The sequence below is a fragment of the Carcharhinus amblyrhynchos genome, chromosome 12 (assembly GCF_965287045.1).
Source record: "Carcharhinus amblyrhynchos chromosome 12, sCarAmb.v2.hapA, whole genome shotgun sequence".
Taxonomy (NCBI): Eukaryota; Metazoa; Chordata; class Chondrichthyes; order Carcharhiniformes; family Carcharhinidae; genus Carcharhinus; species Carcharhinus amblyrhynchos.
Window position 1 is genome coordinate 636,674 of NC_137335.1, and position 22,939 is coordinate 659,612.

General features: G+C 46.0%; 3 protein-coding genes across 5 annotated transcripts in view; 2 read left to right on the forward strand and 1 right to left on the reverse strand.

Moving 5' to 3' along the window:
* Positions 1-915: 915 nt before the first annotated feature.
* On the forward strand, positions 916-7,247 carry LOC145350715 (centriole, cilia and spindle-associated protein-like). Of its 2 annotated transcripts, none has more exons than XM_080199939.1 (3): positions 916-1,281; positions 2,938-3,191; positions 6,197-7,247. In XM_080199939.1, the coding sequence occupies exons 1-3, from the start codon at positions 1,002-1,004 to the stop codon at positions 6,437-6,439; spliced, it is 777 nt and encodes a 258-aa protein (XP_080056065.1). In that variant the 5' UTR covers positions 916-1,001; the 3' UTR covers positions 6,440-7,247. The 2 variants fall into 2 exon arrangements, with proteins under 2 accessions (XP_080056065.1, XP_080056066.1); XM_080199940.1 differs by having other exon boundaries at positions 2,938-3,140.
* A 2,174-nt stretch (positions 7,248-9,421) lies between these two features.
* Positions 9,422-20,628, forward strand: pdcd2 (programmed cell death 2). The gene is made up of 5 exons (XM_080199704.1): positions 9,422-9,938; positions 10,796-10,930; positions 14,322-14,437; positions 14,940-15,053; positions 20,037-20,628. Exons 1-5 carry the CDS (start codon positions 9,422-9,424, stop codon positions 20,196-20,198), a joined length of 1,044 nt encoding a protein of 347 aa, XP_080055830.1. The 3' UTR covers positions 20,199-20,628.
* A 61-nt stretch (positions 20,629-20,689) lies between these two features.
* Positions 20,690-22,939, reverse strand: part of nup133 (nucleoporin 133) — a 54,673-nt gene continuing 52,423 nt past the window's right edge. For both annotated transcript variants that reach the window (XM_080199942.1, XM_080199941.1), the window contains exon 26: positions 20,690-21,199. In XM_080199942.1, coding sequence (XP_080056068.1) covers positions 21,063-21,199 — 137 coding nt within the window. In that variant the 3' untranslated portion in view covers positions 20,690-21,062. The remainder of the gene's footprint in view (positions 21,200-22,939) is intronic.

The window sequence follows — 22,939 nt, forward strand, 5'->3', positions numbered from 1 at the left end:
GCCTTTTTCCTCGGATGGTGATGGCTAACATGAGGGGACATAGCTTTAAATTGAGGGGGTGATAATTATAGGACGGATGTCAGAGGTAGGTTCTTTACTCAGAGGGTAGTAAGGGCATGGAATGCCCTGCCTGCAGCAGTTGTGGACTTGCCAACTTTAAGGACATTCAAATGGTCAGTGGGTAGGGACATGGATAACATTGGAATAGTTTAGGTTAAAGGGTCATTAGATTGGTTCCACTGGTCGGCGCAACATCGAGGGCCGAAGGGCCTGTACTGCGCTGTAATGTTCTATGTTCAGACTTGATGGGCTGAGTGGCCTAATTCTGCTCCTATGTCTTATGGTCTTATAAAGAGAATGGACTCAGGGAAATAAATCTTTGGCAAATGTTTTATGCTGAGGCTTAACTCTAGCATCAGGAATTTGGAGGACTCAGCCGTTAGCGAACAGAGAATTATTCCATGTCCTGAAAAGTTAAAGGTGCTACATAAATGCACATCTTTAATTTCTACTTTGGAAATTGCATTTGGAGTGAAATCCCAGATATCAATTTAACTCGATGCTTCTGAGGCAGGAGGCTGTGAGTTCAAGCCCCACTCCGTGATGTGAGCCAAGAATCGAGCCTTCCACACCAGTGCAGTCCTGAGGGGATTCAGGACGAGGATGTGCCGGAATTGGACTGGGGTAAACAGTAAAAAGTCTGACAACACCAGGTTTCAGTCTCCATTCTCCAGTCACCTGACGAAGGGACTAACCCGAAAGCTAGTGAGTTTACTATCAAATAAATCGGTTGAACTGAAACCTGGTGTCAGACTTACCGGGATTCAGGATAGCCAGAGGCGGAATCACTGGTACCGCGGGGGGGGGGGCGGGGCCAATGACGCAAATGAGGGCGGGGTTAGTGACGTACAGAGCGGGCAGGGGTCAATGAGGCCTTGACTCTGAGGCTGGGGGGGTTTTGATTTACGGATCATCCCGGTTCCCCCGCCGCTAATGTCTGGATGGCGAAGCGAATGAAGAGCGAGTATATGAAGCAGTATAAGGGGCCGCAATGGGAGATTTACAGCAGCTGCTACTCGGACCGGCTCCAGTACCGCAACATGAGGCGACTTTTGGAACAGGCCCACATCCCCTGGATCTGGAGCGGCTGGGACTCGGAGTCCAGCTCCGGCTCCTCCACACCCCGGGAGCGGGGAGGAGAACCACTGCCCCAGGAGCCCGAGGAATCGGCCCAGCCTCAGAACCCAGCCGCAGCGGCAGAGCCACCCGGAGACCCGCCAGGTAATCCCCCTCTTCCCCCCTCCCCGGTGACGACTCCCCTTCTTCCCTCCCCCCCCCCCCAGTGACGACCCTCCTTCACTCCCCCCCCCCCCCACCCCCGGTGACGACTCCCCTTCACTCCCCCCCCCACCCCCTGGTGACGACCCCCCCTTCTCCCCCCCCCACCCCCTGGTGATGACCCCCCTTCTTCCTCCTCCTCCCCCCCCCACCCCCCGGTGACGACCCCCCTTCCTCCTCCTCCTCTCCCCCCACCCCCCGGTGACGACCCCCCTTCCTCCTCCTCCCCCCCACCCCCCGGTGACGACCCCCCTTCTCCTCCCCCCCCCCACCCCCCACCCCCCACCCCCCGGTGATGACCCCCCTTCTCCTCCCTCCCCCCCATCCCCTGGTGTCGACCCCCCCTTCCTCCTCCCCCCCCCTTCCTCCTCCCCCCCCCCCTTCCCCCTCCCCCCCCCCCCCTTCCCCGGTGACCCCCCTTCCTCCTCCCTGGGTGACAAACCCCTCCCTGCCCTCCCTCCCTCCCTGGTGACGAACCCCCCACCCCGCGACTGACTACCTACCTACCTACCTACCTACCGACTGACCAGAACGTAAGATGTAGGAGCAGGAGTAGGCCATCTAGCCCTTCGAGCCTGCCCCACCATTCAGTAAGGTCATGGCTGATCTGAAGTGGATCAGTTCCACTTCCCCGCTTTCTCCCCATAACCCTTAATTCCCTTGTCTATCAAAAACCTATCTACTCGTGACTTAAATATATTCAGTGAGGTAGCCTCCACCACTTCAATGGGCAGAGAATTCCAGAGATTCACCACCCTTTGAGTGAAGAAGTTCCTCCTCAACTCTGTTCTAAACTGCAACCCCCCCCCCCTATTTTGAGGCTGTGCCCTCTACTTCTGCTATCCTTTCTAAGTGGCAAGAATCTCCCTACCTCTACCCTATCTAGCCCCTTCATTATCTTGTAAGTCTCTACATAAGATCCTCCCTCAGCCTTCTAAACTCTTTAGAGTACAGACCCAGTCTATTCAATCTCTCTTCATAAGCTAACCCTCTCATCTCCGGTATCAGCCTGGTGAACCTTCTCTGTACTCCCTCCAAGGCTAATATATCCTTTCGCAAATAAGGGGACCAAAACTGCACACAGTACTCCAGTTGCGGCCTCACCAGTGCCCTGTACAGTTGCAGCAAGACCTCCCTACTTTTATATTCTATCCCCCTCGCTATAAAGGCCAACATTCCATTCGCCTTCTTGCTCACTTGCAGACTGGGTTTTTGCGATTCATGCACAAGGACCCCCAGGTCCCTCTGCACCGTAGCATGCTGCAGCTTTTCACCCTTTAAATAGTAAACCCTCCTACTATTATTTCTACCAAAGTGGATAACCTCACATTTGCTGACGTTATACTCCATCTGCCAGGTCCTCGCCCACTCACTCAGCCTATCCAGGTCTCTCTGCTGACTTTCCGCGCCTTCCACGCAATTTGTTTTTCCACTCATCTTCGTGTCATCAGCAAATTTTGACCCCCTCCCCCTCCCCCTCCCCCTCCCCCTCCCCCTCCCCCGTGAACCCAGTGTTGAAACCTTCAAACTGTATTGTCACTTTGAGGTTGGTGAGTTGATCGTTTGCGCAGATTAACTATTTGTTTTCCCTTTAAATAGGGAATGAAACAGTACCTGAGGCAAATCAGAAAGACGAAGAACAGACGAAGAGTGAATTGTGCATCAGATCTGCTCCAGATCGTCGCCTTATAAAGAATACGGAAAAATCACGTAAAGCTCCCCCGCTGAGTATTCCACCTGCTGCCTCAAAAGAGGCCAAAGCTCCGTTTGCACTGTTTGGATGGGCGGAGAGAGAGGCTGAGGTGGGCTGTAAAAAGACCTACAATGTCAGTGCTTCTGCTTTGAGAGGACAGGTAATGAAACTGGAAAAATCAAAACACCAAAATGTTGAAAATACTCAGCAGTCAGGCAATATCTGTGGAAAGAGAGAAACAGAATTTGGGGCAGTTTCAGAATGAGACATTTCCCATTAAACAAGGAGGGATATCAGTGGATTAATGATTTTCCCCAGAGAGCAATGGAGACTGTCACTGAATATAGAACGTTGGTTAGACTGCATTTGGAGTACTGCATCCAGTTCTGGTCACCTTACTACCGGAAGGACGTGGAGACCCTGGAGAGAGTGCAGAAGAGGTTTACCAGAATGCTGCCTGGTATGGAAGCACTGGGTTATGAGGAAAGATTGGGCAAATTGGGGCTGTGTTCCTGAGAAAGACGGAGAATGAGGGGAGATCTAATAGAGGTGTATAAGATTATGAAGGGTATAGATAGAGTAAACAGTGGTAAGCTTTTTCCTAGATTGGAAACAAATATTACGAGGGGCCATGGGCTTAGGCTGAGGGGGGCGAGGTATAATTCGGATGTTAGAGGGAGGTTTTTCACGCACAGGGTTGTGGGGGTATGGAATGCACTGCCAAGTAAGGTGGTGGAGGCAGGCACGCTGGAGTTGTTTAAGGGATATTTAGGCACATGAGCAGAATAGAGATGGAGGGATATGGGAGACTGTTTTAAATAAGGATCAAGAGCCTTGGGACGTCTCTGGGAATCTATTGATTCCTATGGACCTTCCAACATATTTTCTGGCTCACTTTTGAGCTTCTGGGGATTCCCTTGAATGTTTGCATAAGGATGTGCATGTTATTGATGTTTTTCTCTTTAATCCACAGGTGCTTCGGTCTGCCTTGTTGCCCAACAAGGGGCATACACGCGGTGGGTCGTGCGAGGGCTGCTCTTGGATGTTTCGAGAGTAGCCTAGTGCTTCACGTCGTTAGTGTACGCTTAAACTGGACCAGATGCTGGGCAACACGACAGCTCAGTGACTATCACTGTTTGCTGTGCCGATACGTGGATTTGGGCCACTGTCTGTGGGAGGTTGCGCATTCTCCCCATGCTTGCGTGGGTTTTCTCCAGGTGCTCTGGTTTCCTTCCACACCCCAAAGATGTACTCTTAGGCTGATTGGTGTAACAAATTGTCCCTAAATTAGTCTCCCCTCAATCTGGTTTCCAATGTGGAGTGCCATAAGCGTAGACAAAGGGTCATGGGTGGAACAGGGGACTCTCAATGTTGAAATGGCGGCGCAGCCTTGTTGGGCCAAAGGGCCTGTTTCCTGTGCTGTGTTGTTCTTTGTTGTTTTAATATGTTCAAGGCTTTTGACTTTCATACTTGTTGAAAGATATGGGATGGGCAGGCAGGGAATTGGAAATGATTGGGTGAAAGGCAGGAGGAATTAAATGTAATAGATCAAGACAAAATCAAAAGCAATTATAGAATCCTTACAGTGCAGAAGGAGACCGTTCAGCCCATTGAATCTGCACCAACCTTAATCCCACCCAGGCCCTGTCCCCATAACCGCATGCATTTACCCTGCTAGTCACCCTGACACTAAGGGACTATTTAGTCAATCCACCTAACCTGCACATCTTTGGAATGTGATGGGGAAACCGGAGCACCCCGAGGAAACCCATGCAGACACAGGGAGAATGTGCAAACTCCACACACACAGCAACCCAACCCAGGAATTGAACCTGCGTCCCTGGCACTGAGAGGCAGCAGTGCTAGCCACTGTGCCACCCCAAATAGCTCAATGGTAATGAGACAAGTAAAAGTACAATAAAAGCAAAATACTGCAGATGCTGGGATCTGAAACAGAAACAGCTGTGGAGGGAGACAATGGAGTAGTTCTCTTTCCACAGCTGCTGTCACACCTGCTGAGATTTTCCAGCAGTTTCTGTTTCTGTTGAAGTAAAGAAACAGAATTGCTACAGTGTAGAAGGAGGCAATTCAATCCATTGTCTACATCAGCTGTCAAAAGATCAATTCATTTAGTGTCATTTACCTGCCTTCTCTCCATCACTTTGCACATTCTTCCTTTTCAGATAAGTCCCTTTTGAATGCCTTGATTGAACCTGCCTCCACCACTCAGACAGTGCATTCCTGATCCTAACCACAGGCTGCATGAAAAAGCTGTTTCTCATTTCATTCATCAGTCAATTAATCTGTGCCCTCTTGTTCTCGATCCTTTGACTGGAAACAGTTTCTCCTTATGTACTCTACCCAGACCATTCGTGATTTTGAATATATCTATCAAAATATTACTAAGGAAAACAGTCTCAACTTCTCCAATCTACCTTCATACCTGAAGTTCTGGAAACCATTTTCGTGAATCTGCACTCTCTCCAATGCCTTCACGTCCTTCCTGAAGTGTGGTGCCCAGTGGTGGATCTAATACTCCGGCTGAGGCCAATGGTGTGGTATGGTGGTTAGCACTGCTGCCTCTCAGCACCAGGGACCTGGGTTTGATTCCAGTGTTGGGTGAATGTCTGTGTGGAGTTTGCATATTCTGCTTATGCCTGCATGGGTTTCCTCTAAGTGCTCCAGTTTCCTCCCGCAATCCAAAGATGTGAAGGTTAGGTGGATTAACTATGGTAAATGTGTGGGGTTACAGGGATCGGGCAGGGTGTGGGCCTGAGTAAGATGCTGTTTTGGAGAGTTGGTGCAGCATCAATGGGCCAAATTGCCTCCCTTTGCACTGTAGGCAATTCATGGACGCAGTGTCCAATACAAGTTCAACATAAACTCCTTGCTCTTGTATTTATAAAGCATGCCCATTACAAAATCAAGGGTTCAAACATTGATTCCCTGATGAACCCCACTGCAAACCTTCCTCCTGCCCGAAAAACATCCATTAACCATTGAAGATGGAGGAGGTGAAAATAGGAATAACAGTTGGTCAGTACTGTCTAGAAAAAATAGGTCTGAAAGATGTTGAATCCAGAGCAAACACTCTGCTGCTTGTGATCTTGTTTAAAATGTAGACTGCACACATTTTCTGCAGTGACCTTTCTTTCTCTTTGACAGATTTATGAATCTGCAATACGTGCCCATGACAGACGTCAGGTGCAGAAAGCGATGCACGTAGTTCCGAGACGGTCCCGAGGCAAAGTGCCATTCACTACCCGCTCATCTGACTGGCAGCGTAAATCTTCCCCAGCACGTAAATCACTTTCTGAGCGCTTCCAAGTTCGTGTGTTGAAGTCTGCTGGGGCAGAAGACCCCTGGCTGTCTGAATACATGAGATGTTACTCAACACGGTCCCTCTGATTCCTGGCAGCTTCCTGTTGGAGATAGCTTGGGTTGGTTGTTTAGTTTATTTATGCAGATGTGTATTGGACTTGACTCAGACCAGAATTAATTTGTATGTAAATCCCATAATTTGCAAGCATAGAAGAATCGTTTTGCTGACTTTCAAAATAGACCCAGTGAAGATGTTCGTATCGTCTAACTGTGACATTGACAACAGGACTAAAGAGATCCATTTCAGATTTGGGAATTGTTCCCTGTGTTGCTTAAGCAGACACAACTCCCGTGGTTATTTTCCAAACTGATAATGGTTGACTCCTCTGATTACCCTGAGCTGCGAGTGTGCAATGGTTAGGGTTTCATTAGTGTGTATACAATGAGCCCTCTTAGTACAGATTGATTGCACTTGAATTTCTGTAAACTCAGTATTACTTTGCACAGCACAAATGGCACAATTTTTATTGGTATTTTATATTATCTGTGACTTTATCAGTGATCTTTGCACAATTATGCTCATTACACAATGAGAGAGCACTTGCGGGGATGTTTTGTATCGGGGTTCATCTTTTGTAATCTTTGTACACTTGGGGTTTTATCTTTTTGTATTTTCCATAATTGATCTAGTCATTATTGTTTTGTATGTTACAACAGTGACTACTATTCAAATGTACTTCATTGGTCTGTAAAATACTTTTGGGTAGTCTGAGGTTGTGAAACTTGCTGTAATTTTGAATAAGGACTCACTTTTGATCTGTAGCTGTACATGTTTCTTCTGTGTAAAAGTGCAATAGGCAAATATGCTCAATAAATGTATTTATTTGTGACTGTATCTTCCTTATTTACTAAAGATTGGAACACGCTGTCAGAGCAGAAGTAGGCCATGTGGCACATTGTGTGTGCTGTGCCATTTAATGAGAGAGTGGCTGATCAGATAATCCTCAGCTCCACTTTTCTACCTTATCTCTGTAACCCTTGATTCTCTTACTGTTTAACTTCACGTTTTTCTACCTTGTGTATATATACATCTCTGTAGACTCTGTCATCTCATCACTTTTCTTCCCACCTCGTGTCATCTGGGCACTTGGCAATAGTCAAGTCATTAATATTGTAATGGTTGCCATTGAAGGTGCATTCGTGCTGGGATATGTTTTTTTTTCCCTTTACATAACAGAAATGAGAGCTAATTCTTTTATCAACCCTAAGAAGTGATCATGTGGTTTGAGATGTTCTCACAGAATTTCCCTTGGACTCTCCCACTTCAACCATCTGTTGTAACTGCTTTCTTGGCAGGAGTCACTCACAACAGCAAAAATGAAACTGTGAAGGGTAAAGCTGATGAGATCCAAAGTTCTGTACAATTAATCAGCAAAGCCAATGGGATGCTGAATACGATAGTCAAAAAGCAGAGGTAAGGAATTCCTGCTAAAACTGATTTTGTGAGCTTGGATGTTGAGTGCTGGTGCCCAATTATGGTCAGTGAAGGTACAGTGGAATCTTCCACCTAAGTTCTAGAGAAACAATTGAAGGTGAGACATTTGGAAGGGGATCTTGCAAGTTTGAGGCTATAAGCAAAATTAACCAATTCGACTTGTTGGAATGAAGGCTCACTTGTGGTTCAAATGAGTGAAATGATTTTAATTGAAACTTGCAGATAGGAGTGGAGGCAAAAATCCTGAAAAGATTTCAGGAACAATTGGACATTGCATTGGTGAGGAGGAGGGGTTAGGATGCCTAAACTAAAGTGGATTTCCTGAATTGCTATGATCTTGTATGTTTGGGAAGAGAACTAAAGTTATGTTTATTTATTAGTCACAGGTAGGCTTACATTAACACTACAATCAAGTTACTGTGAAATTTCCCCAGTTGCCACACTCTGGCACCTGCTCAGGTACACTGAGGGCAAATTCAGCAAAGCCAATACACCTAACCTGCATGTCTTTGAACTGTGGGAGGAAAGTGGAGCACCCAGAGGAAACCCACACAGACACACGGAGAATGTGCAAACTCTGCATAGACAGTGACCCAAGCTGATATTTGATTTATTGTCACATGTATTAGCATACACTGATAAGTATTATTTCCTGCATGTTATTCAGTCAAAGCATACTGTTCATAGAGAAGGAAATGACAGTGTGTAGAATGTAGTGTTACAATCATAGCTAGGATGTAGAGAAAGATCAACTTAATGCAAGCTAAGTCAATTCAAAAGTCTGGCAGCAGCAGGGAGGAAACTGTTCTTCAGTCAGTTGGTATGTGACCTCAGACTATTGCACCTTTCTTCTGATAGAAGAAGGTGGAAGAGAGAATGTCCGGGGTGCGTAGGGTCCTTAATTATGCTGGCTGCTTTGCCAAGGCAGCGGGAAGTGTAGACACAGTCAATGGATGGGAGGCTGGTTTGCATGATGGATTGGGCTACATTCACAACCTTTTGTAATTTTTTGAGGTCTTGGATAGAGCAGGAGCCATACCAACCTGTGATACAATCAGAAAGAATGCTTCCTATGCTGCCTCTGTAAAAGTTGGTGAGAGTCGTAGTGCACATCCCAAATTTCCTCAGTCTCCTGAGAAAGTAGAGGCGTTGGTGGGCTTTAACTATAGTGTCGGCATGGGGGGACCAGGACAGGTTCTTGGTGATCTGGACACCTAAAAGCTAGAAGCTCTCGACCCTTCCCACTTTGTCCCCGTTGATGTAGACAGGGGAATGTTCTCCTCTACACTTCCCGATGACAATCTCCTTGGATTTGTTGACATTGAGGGAGAAATTATCATCGCTGCACCAGTTCACCAGATTCTCTACTCTCTAACTGGGAAGTGAACGGATCCCCGGCGCAGTGAGGCAGCAATACCATCGTGTCGCCCTGACCGTTAATTTTGATATAAATTGGTGGAATGTTTCTCTCCAGGCGCTAACTACCTTTACCGTGAAATTTCTCATCGGTAGATATCTCAGTCCCTGGGGGAAGCTTTAGGCAGACGGACACACTGTGCCGGAAGTGACGCAAAATGGCAGCGCCGGGCCTGGGGATGGCGCCTGGCGGCGTGGCCTCGGTCGAGTTGGGTTTTGTGGAGCCAGCGGCGCCGAGGCGGCTGCTGAGCTCACAGTTCCCCAGCAAGGTGGGCGGCCGGCCGGCATGGCTCAGCCTCCAGCTCCCGGGGCCCGAGCAGCTGTTGTGTGGCGGCTGCACGCGCCCTATGGTGTTCCTGCTGCAGGTGTACGCGCCGCGGGACCGCGCTTTCCACCGCACGCTCCTGATCTTCTGCTGCGCGGCCCCGGCCTGTGCGCGCCGCCGCTTCGCCGCTTTCAGGAGCCAATTGGGGCGGATCAATGACTTCTACCCCGCCGAGCCCCAACCTGAGGCCGAGGCTGCCCCTGAGCCCAGGCCCGGACTGCGGCTTTGCCGCGTGTGCGGAGCCTCGGCCCCCAAGAGCTGCTCCCGGTGCCGCTGGGCCTATTACTGCGGGAAGGAGCATCAGAGCCTGGACTGGAGAGCGGGGCATCGAGAGGCCTGTGGGCAGCCCGGTGAGTGAGGAAGGCCCGGGGGATGGTGGGGGGTGGGGGGTGGGGGGTGGGTGGTGGGTGGTGGGGGGTGGTTAGCAATGCTGCGAAGACCCAGGTTCAATTCCAGCGTCGGGTGACTATGTGAACTTTGCATCTTCTCCATGTCTACGTGGGTTTCCTCCCGCATGCTAGTTAGGTGCATTGGCTATGCTATATTGCCCCTTGGTGCCTAAAGATGTGTATGTTAGGTTGATTGGCGGTGCTAAATTTCCTCTTGGTCTCAAAGGGATTAGCAGGATAAAAATATGTGAGAATATGGGGATAGGGCCTGGGTGGGATTGTTGTCGGTGCAGACTCGATGGGCTGAACGGCCTCCTTCTGCACTGTAGCGATTCTACGAACTGAGCCTGAGTTTTTTGATGAGTTAACAGGAGGTAGATGAGGGTAAAGCCATTGATATGGTGTACAAGGATGTCCAAAATTTTCCCCAAATTTGTGTTGTTCTCTTTCTCTTCTGGTTCAGAGATGATCTGAGAGTCGGGGCTTCTGGGTCACTTCCATTGGATGATGCCATTACGTTCACAACCGGTAATTAATGTTGCCCAATAGTGGTGAGATTCCAATAGGGCAGGGACACTGTGGTTTCATGGTAGGTCATTACTGGGTACAGTACGTAGACAAATAACTCAGGAGAAATGGTCTGTAGATTTACTAGTCACAGCGCCCATCTCCCATCTTATAGATTCCTGCCCAAAGCAGGAAGATTGAGATCCTACGGCTCTTCCCCCTTGGGTAACACCTCCCCCCCTTTCCCCAAAGGCTGTGGCTAGTTCTCTCAGAAAACAATGCTGAGTGTTATCTACTTGGTATTTTCGTAGGTGAAGTAGCTGGCAGTTTGTCGTCTCTCAACATCCTTTTCCCAGAGTTTGAGTTGGTTATGGAGCTCGAGGCCTCAGAGGATCAGAAACTAGAAAACCTTAAGTGTGTGGAATCCATGTCAGCAGCAGAAAGTGGTAAGTGAAGTAACTGTTTACTTATAGCAGTACATCTGAAAATGACTTCAGGCAGAGTCAACATGGGGTCACTATTGCAGATGTCAGAGCAGCCTTCTCGAAGGTCAACCCACAGAAAATGACTGGCTTGGATGAGCACTCAGATCCTGCGCAGATCAGCTGGCGGAGGTATTTACAGATTCTTCAGCCTCTCTTTACAACAATCTGAGGTCATAAGAACATAAGAAATAGGAGCAGGAGTAGGCCAACTAGCCCTTCGAGCCTGCCCCGCCATTCAATAAGATCATGGCTGATCTGTCGTGGCTCAGTTCCACATTCCCGCCCTCTCCCCATAACCCTTAATCCCCTCTCTTATCAAAAACCCATCAACCCGCGTCTTAAAAATATTTAGCGAGGTAGCCTCCACCACTTCAACGGGCAGAGAATTCCAGAGATTCACCACCCTTTGAGTGAAGAAGTTCCTCCTCAACTCTGTTCTAAACCGCCCCCCCTTTATCTTGAGGCTGTGCCCCCTAGTCCTGCTATCCTTTCTGAGCGGGAAGAGTCTCTCCACCTCTATCCTATCCATCCCATTCATCATCTTATACGTCTCAATGAGATCTCCCCTCATTCTTCTAAACTCTAACGAGTACAAGCCTAATTTAGTCAGCCTCTCCTCATAGCTCAACCCCCTCAACTCCGGTATCAGCCTAGTAAACCACCTCTGCACTCCCTCCAAGGCCAAAATATCCTTGCGTAAGTACGGCGCCCAAAACTGCACACAGTACTCCAGCTGCGGCCTCACCGATGCCCTATACAGCCGCAGCAAGACCTCCCTACTTTTATATTCAATCCCCCTCGCTATGAAGGCCAGCATCCCATTCGCCTTCCTGACCACCTGCTGCACCTGCAAGCTGGGTTTTTGCGACTCATGCACAAGGACCCCGAGGTCCCTCTGCCGAGGTCCCTATCTGCTTCAAGATGGTGACCATCATCCCGGTACCTAAGAAAAACTAAGCAGTGTCTTAATGAGTATCGGCCAGTGGCTCTGACTTCCATCATTATGAAGTGCTTCGAAAGGTTAGTCACAGCACAAATCAATTCCAGACAATCTAGATCCACTACAGTTCACCTACTGCTGCAACAGATCCACAGCAGCAGCCATCTCCCTGGCCCTGCACTCAACCCTAGAACACCTAGATAACAAGGACACCTATGTCAGATTCCTATTTATTGATTATAGCTCAGCTATTATTCCCATGAAACTCATTTGATTATAGCTCAACTATTATTCCCATGAAACTCATCTCCGAACTCCATGGCCTGGGCCTTGGCACCTCTGTCTGCGACTGAATCCTGAGCTTCCTAACTCACAGACCACAATCAGTAAGGATAGGTAACAACACCTCCTCCACAATTATCCTCAACATCAGTTCTCAGCCCCCTACTATACACCTTATAATACCTATGATTGTGTGGCCAAATTCCCCTCCAATTCGATTTTCAAGTTTGCTGACAACACCACAATAGTGGGTCAGATCTTAAACAATGACCAGACAGAGTACAGGAATGAGATAGAGAATCTGGTGAATTGATGAGGCAACAATAATTTCCCTCAATGTCAACAAAACGAAGGAGATTGGCATCGACTTCAGGAAGTGTAAAGGAGAACATATCCCTGTCTGCATCAATGGGGTGAAGTAGAAAGGGTTGAGAGCTTCATGTTTTTAGGTATCCAAATCACCAACAACCTGTTCTGGTCCCTCCATGCCTATACTATATAGTCTACTAACACCTCTACTTTCTCAGAAGACTAAGGAGATTTGACATTTCAGCTATGACTCTCACCAACTTTTACAGATGCACCATAGAAAGCATTCTTCCTAGTTGTATCCCAGCTTGGTATGGCTCCTGCTCTGCCCAAGACTGCAAGGAACTATAAAAGGTCATGAATGTAGCTCAGTCCATCATGCAAACCAGCCTCCTATCCATTGACTCTGTCTACAGATCCTGCTGCCTTGGCAAAGCAGCCAGCATAATCAAGGACCCCGGACATTCTCACTTCCACCTTCTTCCATCAGGAAAGAGATACAAAAGTCTGAGGTCATATACCCACTGACTCAAGAACAGCTTCTTCCCTGTTGCTGTCAGACTTGCCTTGCATTAAGTTGATCTTTCTCTACACCCTAGATATGACTATAACACTACATTCTTCATTATGTATGTTTTGTCTGTATAGCACTCAAGAAACAATACTTTTCACTGTTAATATGTGACAATAATAAATCAAATCAAATTTTGTGAAAGAGTACAAGAGCTAGCAGATTATGCTGAATTTGTATAAGACACTATTATTAGTATCCCGCAGCTGGAATATCGTGTACAGTTCTGAGTGTCACACTATAGGAAGGATGTGCAGAAGAAATTTTATAAGAATAATTCCAGGAATGAGAAACTTCAGCTTTGAGGCTAGATTGGAGAGGTTGGGACTGTTCATCTTGGAGAGAAGGCAGCTATGAGGAGATTTGATTGAGATGTTGAAAATCCTGAGGGGGCTGGACAGAGCAGACAGGGAGAAACTGTTCCCACTTGTAAAATGATCAAAAACAAAAGGATGCAGATATAAATTGATTTGCAAAAGAAGCAAATGTGATGTGAGAAAAACCTCTTCCATATGGCAAAGGGTCTGGAAGTGTACTGGAGGCATATTCATTTCAGGCATTAAAGAGGGCATTTGATGCTTGTTTGAATAGAGACAACATGCAGAGAATGGGCACTAAGTCACCATGCTCATTTAGAGAGCCAGTGCAGATATGATGGGCCAAATGTTCTCCTTTTGTGCCATAACAAAGTCTTTAAAATCAAAGATGGTTGTAAACTGTAAACCAAGGCTCAAGGAAAACTGGACGAGTTTCAGTGACTTTATTCCTTTGAGTCCCAAGATCTTCATTCTATCACCAACAGTCTTTTGCCATTCATTGCCTACGCTGGTGTTAGTGACAAACAGTGAATTGATTGGGGTATTGAAACTGGATTGCTCTGTGGAACTGGGCCAAGTGGCGGCCTCCTGTGCCATAAATGACGACATCGGTATATGTGACACACATTGTTATTTATCATATATTCCTGATTCATCCCTTTGCTTACGGACAAGGGATTTCTAACCTTTTTAATCCTTTCTCAGTGATAGATTCAGGAGAGGCACAAATATAAAAAGGCTGAAGGATTGTTAAATTTCCTTTTTGCCCAAAAGTTACGCAAAGGGAATTGTAAATTTTTGGGCAGCAAAGTAACGACTCAGCTAGATTGTATCTGTACTCGCTTTCTAATTCAAACACTTTGTTCCTCAAAAGGGGAGTACAACAGGAGGTTGAAGAATTCTAGTAATTGCTGACCTTGGTGGTGTTTTCAGATTGTGTGATTGAAGGGCTGGACGAGCAGGAACTGGAGGCCATGGCAAAACATGAATCAAAGGAAGACCACATCTTTGCTAAGTTTAAGAAGAGGATAGCACAGGCGCCTGATCAGGTTCATGCCTTATACTGTTTTCTTCTTCACTCCTGATTTAATCTGGTTTGATTTGAGTTTTATAATGTTACAATGCAAATCTGGAATCTTGTACACTGACTGATAGCATGACAACACCATTATATATCTATTGTACATGAGGAATTCCTGACACAGATGGGAGGTTTAAAGTGGAAGACAGATTAATTTTATAGGCAAAGATATGATTGGGAAATCAATTGCTTCTGAGCTATAGTTCTCACCTTCCATTTGCTACGTTTTGAGCTTATAATCTTCATTTTTTGCTGGTTCAATAAAGTTTGGACATCATGGTCCTGTGAGTAAAATTAAATATTTTCCTTATTTCTTACTGTGGGACTAATGTTAGAACAGGCAGAAGAAGCAAAATGATTCCTGTTCCAACACCCAGTAGATGTTAGATTTGACATAACCTGAAAATAAAAGACAAAGCTTTAGAGGGGTGAGTGCTGAATTTCCACACTGACAGTGTTCCTTATTTTAGGTGCTGCGTTACTGCAGAGGAGGAAGTCCATTGTGGGTTTCTGGAGAGAACATTCCCTCAGAAACAGATATCCCCAACTGTCCGTGTGGAGCCAAGCGTGAATTTGAATTTCAGGTTTGACTTATTTTGTTAAACAATCACTGGCTGAAAGTGGAGAAGTTAATGATAGTTCATCACAGGGAAACTATGAGGATTAACAGAAGTTTGTTTATATTTTAAAATGAGTTTTGTGTCCATGTCAAACAGTGTCAGATGTCTGTTGCAGTTTGATTTGTGGTTTTTTTACGATGATGATTTCACACACTGGGGAGGCAGTATTGTCACTGGACTAGTGAGCCAGAGAACTGCTTGAGGGACCTGGGTTTAAATTCCATCATGGCAGATAGTGAAATTTGAGTTGAGCTCAATTGAAATATGAATTTTTAAGTCTAATGATTATGAAGCCATTGTCAATTGTTGTAAAAATGCACTTCGGTCAGTAATGCTCTTTAGGGAAGGAAATCTAGTTCTCCACACCTGGTCTGTGATTCCAATTGATTGACTCTTAACAACCTAAGACACCGAAACAGAATGAAACCAGGTGGACCACGTGGCATCGACCTCGGCACAAAAATGACAACGGTACACCAGCTCTGTTGACCCTGCAAAGTCCTCCATACTAACCTCAGGCTAAAATCTGGCCAGTGCCAGATTAGTGAAGCACGCAGCAGTAGTGGTATCCTGTTGACCTGGAAGTCCTCAGCATAGACTCCAGATTCCAGGATAGTGAACGTGGTACCGTTGTTTAAAAAAGGGTAGTAGGGATAACCTGGGTAATTATAGGCCGGTGAGTTTGACGTCAGTGGTAGGGAAATTGTTGGAAAGGATTCTAAGGGATAGGATGTATATGCATTTAGAGTGTGGCAATTTGATTAGTGATGGGCAGCATGGCTTCGTAAAGGGGAGGTCGTGCCTTACAAATCTGGTAGAATTTTTTGAGGAGGTGACAAAAACAGTCGACGAAGGACGATTGGTGTAACAAATTGTGCCTAAATTAGTCTTCCCTCAATCTTCCCCAAAAGGCATAGACAAAGGTCATAGGTAGAGGAGGGTACTCACAATGTTAAAACGGCGGCATGGGCTCGTTGGGCCGAAGGGTCTGTTTCCCGTGCTGTGTTGTCATCAGGTCAAACCTGGGCAGAGATGGCTAACTACCAGATTTAAGGTAAGGGGCAGGAGATTTAAAGGGGATTTGAGAACAGAACAATACAGCACAGGAACAGGCCCTTCAGTCCACCAAGTCTGTGCTGATGCATGCCTCTTGAATATTATGTTGTCCCTGTGTTTCATTTCCCTCTATTCACTGCCTATTCGTGTATCTATCCAGATGCCTCTTGAACATTGTTATACAATCTGCTTCCACCGCCAACTCCAGCAGCGCTTTCCAGGCATTCACCACTCTGTGCGTGAAAGACTTGCCCCTTACATCTCTTTTAAACTCTCCCCCCCTCACTTTCAACCGAGTAATTGACCCTTTGACCCTGGGAAAAAAACCTCTGTCCAAGCCTGTCACAATCTTGTAAGCCTCTATTAGGTCCCCCCTCATCCTCTGACACTCCAATGAAAACAATCCAAGTTTGTTCATAGTCCATATTCTCCAAACCAGGCAACATCCTGGTAAATCTCTTCTGCACCCTTGCCAATGCATCAACATCCTTCCCATAGAGTGGCTACCAGAATTGTGCACAATACTCCAAATGCTGTCTAACCAAAGTCTTACAGTTGCAATGCGATTTTCCAGTCGTCTGACCAATGAAGGCCAAATTGCCTTATGCCTTCTTGATCACCTGAAGGGAACTCACATCTAGATCCCTCTGTATTCTAGTATTTCTAAGGGCGCCACCATTTAGTATATACTTCCCTTCTGCACTAGACCAACCAAATCCTATCACCTCACATTAGGGATGGCGTGGTGGCACAGTATGTTTAGCACTGCTGCCTCTCAGAGCCAGTGACCCGGGTTCAGTTCCTGGCTTGGATCACTGTCTGTGTAGAGTTTGCATGTTCTTCCTGTGTCTGTGTGGATTTCCTCTGGGTGCTCCAGTTTCCTCCCACAGCTTGAAAGATATGCTGGTTAGGTGCATTGACCTAAACAGACACCGGAGTGTGAAATTCCCCTAGTCACCACATTGACTTTGTTAGTGTTTAATGTAAGCCTTACTTGTAACTAATAAATAAACTTGAGTTTAGTGAGTAATTAACTTGGTTGACTGACCAATTTAGTTATTAGAACATCAAAAAAAAATAAGAACATAAGAAATAGGAGCAGGAGTAGGCCATCTAACCCCTCGAGCCTGCCCCGCCATTCAATAAAATCATGGCTGATCTGTCATGGCTCAGTTCCACATTCCTGCCCTCTCCCCATAACCCTTAATCCCCTTGCCTATCAAAAACCTATCAACCCGCGTCTTAAAAATATTGAGCGAGGCAGCCTCCACCACTTCAACGGGCAGAGAATTCCAGAGATTCACCACCCTTTGAGTGAAGAAGTTCCTCCTCAACTTCGTTCTAAACCGCCCCCCCCCCCCCTTTATCCTGAGGCTGTGCCCTCTAGTCCTACTGTCCTTTGAGCGGGAAGAGCCTCTCCACCTCTAGCCTATCCATCCCATTCAACATCTTACACGTCTCAATGAGATCTCCCCTCATTCTTCTAAACTCTAACGAGTACAAGCCTAGTTTATTCAGCTGCTCCTCATAGTTCAACCCCCTCAACTCCGGCATCAGCCTAGTAAACCTCCTCTGTACTCCCTCCAAGGCCAAAATATCCTTGCGTAAGTGCGGCGACCAAAACTGCACACAGTACTCCAGCTGCGGCCTCACCAGTGCCCTATACAGCTGCAGCAAGACCTCCCTACTTTTATATTCAATCCCCCTCGCTATGAAGGCCAGCATCCCATTCGCTTTCCTGACCACCTGTTGCACCTGCAGGCTGGGTTTTTGTGACTCATGCACAAGGACCCCGAGGTCCCTCTGCACCGTCGCGTGCTGCAGTTTTTCACCACGTAAGTAATAGTCCTTCCTACCAAAGTGGACAACCTCACATTTGCCAACATTAAATTCCATTTGCTATTTCCTGGCCCATTCGCCCAGCCTATCTAGATCCCTCTGCAGACTCTCCACACCCTCCGCACAATTTGCCGTTCTACCAATCTTGGTGTCATCAGCAAATTTCGACACCCTACACTCGGTTCCCTCCTCCAGATCATCTATATAAATGGTGAATAGCTGAGGCCCCAGCACCAACCCCTGGGGCACCCCACTAGTCACCAACCGCCAATCCGAAATGCACTCATTAGAACATAGAACATTACAGCGCAGAACAGGCCCTTCGGCCCACGATGTTGCGCCGACCGGTTAAAAAGCAATGACCCTCTAACCTAAACCAAACCCTTTCCATCCATAAACCTATCCACGGATCTCTTAAACGCCCCCAAACTAGGCGCATTTACAACTGCAGCAGGCAAGGCATTCCAATTCCTCACCACCCTCTGGGTAAAGAACCTACCCCTGACATCCGTCCTATAACTACCATCCCTTAATTTAAAGCTATGCCCCCTCGTGCTAACTTTCTCCATCCGAGGAAAAAGACTATCACTGTCCACCCTATCTAAACCTCTAATCATCTTATATGTTTCAATAAGGTCCCCTCTTAGCCGCCTTCTTTCCAGCGAAAACAACCTCAAATCCCTCAGTCTCTCCTCATAGGACCTCCCGTCCATACCAGGCAACATCCTGGTAAACCTCCTCTGCACCCTCTCCAAAGCCTCCACATCCTTCCTATAATGTGGGGACCAGAACTGCACACAATACTCCAAGTGTGGCTACACCAGAGTCTTGTACAGTTGCAACATGACGCTGCGGCTCCTAAATTCAATCCCCCTACCAATAAACGCCAAGACACCGTACGCCTTCCTAACAACCTTATCTACTTGATTCCCAACTTTCAGGGATCTATGTACACATACACCTAGATCCCTCTGTTCATCCACACTATTCAGAGTCCTACTGTTAGCCCTATACTCTACACATCTGTTATTCCTGCCAAAGTGAATTACCTCACACTTTTCCACATTAAACTCCACTTCTCGGCCCAGCTCTGCAACTTGTCCAAGTCCCCCTGTAAACTAAGACACCCTTCTTCACTATCTACCCCACCTCTGACTTTGGTGTCATCAGCAAATTTACTAATCCACCCAACTATACCCTCATCCAGATCATTTATAAAAATTACAAACAGCAGTGGCCCCAAAACAGATCCCTGAGGCACACCACTCGTAACTGAACTCCATGACGAATACTTACCATCAACCACCACCCTCTGTCTCCTATCCACCAGCCAATTCCAGATCCAATTACCTAAATCACCCTCAATCCCATACATCTGCATTTTCTGCCGAAGCCTTCCATGGTGAACCTTATCAAACGCCTTACTAAAGTCCATAGATACCACGTCAACTGCCTTACCCCCGTCCACCTCTTTGGTCACTTTCTCAAAAAACTCAATAAGGTTAGTAAGGCACGACCTACCCTCCACAAAACCATGCTGACTATCTCTAATCTTCTCCAAGTAACTATAAATCCTATCTCTAATAATTTTTTCTAAAACCTTACCCACAACAGAAGTAAGACTCACCGGTCTATAATTCCCAGGGAAGTCTCTGTTCCCCTTCTTAAACAATGGGACAACATTCGCTATCCTCCAATCTTCTGGCACTATACCTGTGGCCAACGATGACCTGAAGATCAGAGCCAGAGGCTCTGCAATTGCCTCTCTTGCCTCCCAGAGAATCCTAGGGTAAATCCCGTCCGGCCCAGGGGACTTAACTGTTGTAACTCGGTTTGAAAATAGATAAGGTGCAGCCCTAGACTTCTATACGCCAAATTCCTTGTGGTAAAAGCTAACACCATTCAAATGCTTGCTGTACCATGGGTTATGTTCATTGGGGAATTTGTATTTCAATTAGCCCCATCTCCTATTTGCATAGCTAAAATCAGCTAGTGAGAGAACTGAAAACAAGTAAAAGTTGAGCCACTAATTTTCACTGAACTTTATTTTAGGTGATGCCACAGTTGCTGAACCATTTGAAAGTGGATTCGCTTGGAGAGAGTTTGGATTGGGGAACACTCAGTCTTTACACCTGTCAACAAAGCTGTGACCATGGCAATGAGTACAGTGTAGAATTTATCTGGAAACAGGATTTCTCTGCAGAGCAGCTGTAATTATTCACTGCACAGGAACACAAGTACTTTTCAAATGCATTCTTTCCCCCTGCAACACCACAACCTCAGACTGAAAACTGTCACTATTTTAGGAGAGATCTGGTTTCAATCTCATCACCTTTGTCCATGTACAGATTTGATGTTAGTTTTTTTAAAAAATAATTCCAACTGATTAAATTAATATTCAATCCAAGGGGAATATTTCAATTTAAGATTAACACAGTTGACATTTTATGTGGCTTGTAAAAATGTCCATATGCTGAAAAATTGTAATATACTGTATAGATGAGTAACTATGAATAAAATATGGGTTTCCACCTGCAGTCTTTTATGGATAGAGCAAAAAGAATATTACATTTTAATAACAGGAACAATCCAAAGGTAAGTCAGGATGGCATCAGGCTGATTGGCTGGCTCTCCAACCACCGCTCCCCCCCCCCCCCCGCCAACCCACCATCAATATTGCTAACAATTACCGGAGTGTGAGGCAGCTGTGAATTATGTTGAGCAAAAGATCTGCAGTGAACACTATTGAGAAAGCGGAAGGATAATTACATAACACAAGTTTGCTTTCACAATTTAAAGGGCATCTTTGAGCAGAAGGAACCCGTTTTTAGCCACAGAGGCCTGGTTACAAAATACTGTCAGACCAAGGTGGCCACATCCAGTTGTGTATCACATAACCAGTCAGATGGAAGGAGCAACAGTTGGCTTGCTTTTTGTAAAATTAAACTTTTATTAGAAAGCAAAATTCATAACATTTTTACACAGAATGTTAAAACATTGCAAGTTGTTTATTTGCAATACACGGTCCGCTACGTGAAGAATCTTAAAAAACAGCAGAGGATAGAGACATGAGAGAAATCAGGATTGTGCTTTTAAATAATGTTCATAGTTTGCTTGCAAGAGAAATTCAAAGTAGGAACTCGATCTCAAGGTTACCAGAAAATCTGACTGCAGCAAATCATTCACTTCTGGTAAATAATACTTCAGCTGAACTCCTAAAACGAAAGACATTTCAAAAAAGTCAATGCAGCCAATGCATACTGTCTACCAAGCACCACAAACAGCAACGAGCAGGATGAGGAACAATACTGCAGCTCCTTCACTCATGAACACAGCTATTTCAGCAAGTGCTTCAAACACTTAGTTAAATTCCCACTCCAGAGACAAGCATATAATCTAGCTGCCACACCTATGTAGGAAAAAGATGAGGGAGGATATGTACCCACTTGAACTGATTATATTCCATATACAGAGATTGATAAACAGTTGCACAGGATTCCCAAAGAACAAAGAAAACTACAGCACAGGAACAGGCCCTTCAGCCCTCCAAGCCTGCACTGACCATGCTGCTCAACTCAACTAAAACCCCCTACCCTTCCAGGGACCATATCCCTCTATTCCCATCCTATTCATGCATTTGTCAAGATGCTCCTTAATAGTCATTACCGTATCTACTTCCACTATCTCCCCTGGCAACAAGTTCCAGGCACTCACTACTGTGTAAAAAATCTGCCTCGCACCTTAAACCTGTGCCCCCCAATAACTGACCTTTCCACCCTGGGAAAAAGCTTCTGACAATCCACTCTGTCCATGCCTCTCAATCTCAGACTCCTATCAGGTCACCCCTCAATCTTCATCATTCCAGTGAGAACAAACCAAATTTCTCCAACCTTTCCTCATAGCTAATGCCCTCCATACCAGGGCAACATCCTGGTAAATCTTTTCTGTACCCTCTACAAAGCTTCCACATCCTTCTGGTAGTGTGGTGACCAGAATTGAACACTATATTCCTATTACAACCTAAAGTTCTATAAAGCTGCTACATGACTTGCCAATGTTTAGACTCAATGAAGGCAAGTCTGTCATATGCCTTCTTGACTGCCTTCGCCACCTGCGTTGCCACTTTGTGACCTGTGTACCTGTACACCCAGTTCCCTCTGCCTATCAATACTTTTAAGGATTCTGCCATATATTGTATATTTCCTATCAGTATTAGACCTTCCAAAATGCATTACCTCATATTTGTCCAGATTAAACTCCACCCACCACCTCTCTGCCCAAGTCTCCAAATGATCTATGTCCTGCTATATTCTCTGATGGTCCTCATCGTTATCCACAAATCCACCAACCTTTGTGTCGTCCACAAAACTTACTAATCAAACCAGTTACATTTTCCTCCAAATCATTTATATATATTACGAACAGCAAACATCCCAGCACTGATCCCTGAGAAACGCCACTTGTCACAGCCCTCCATTCAGAAATGCTTTCCTACGTCTTCTTTGACCGATGGTTGTCATGGAGATACCGCTGCTCCGAAAGCTAGTTATAAACCTGTTAAACTTTAACCTGGCGTTGTGAGACTTCTTACTGTGTTCTTTGACCGAGCCAGTTTTATATCCATCTTGCCAGCTCAATTCTGATCCCATGCAAGTTCACCTTCTGCACTAGTCTGCCATGAAAGACCTTGTCAAAGGCCTTACCGAAGTCCATCTAAACAACATCCACTGCCTACCCTCAATTATCTTCGTCACTTCCTCGAAAAACTCGATCACGTTTGTCAGACACAACCTCCCCTTCACAGAACCATGTTGCCTCTCATTAATACGTCCACTTATTCCCAAGCGAGAATAAATTCTGTCTTGAAGAATCCGTTCCAGTAATTTCTCTACAACTGATGTGAGGCTCACCGGTCTGTAATTATTTGGATTATTCTTGCTACCATTCTTAAACAG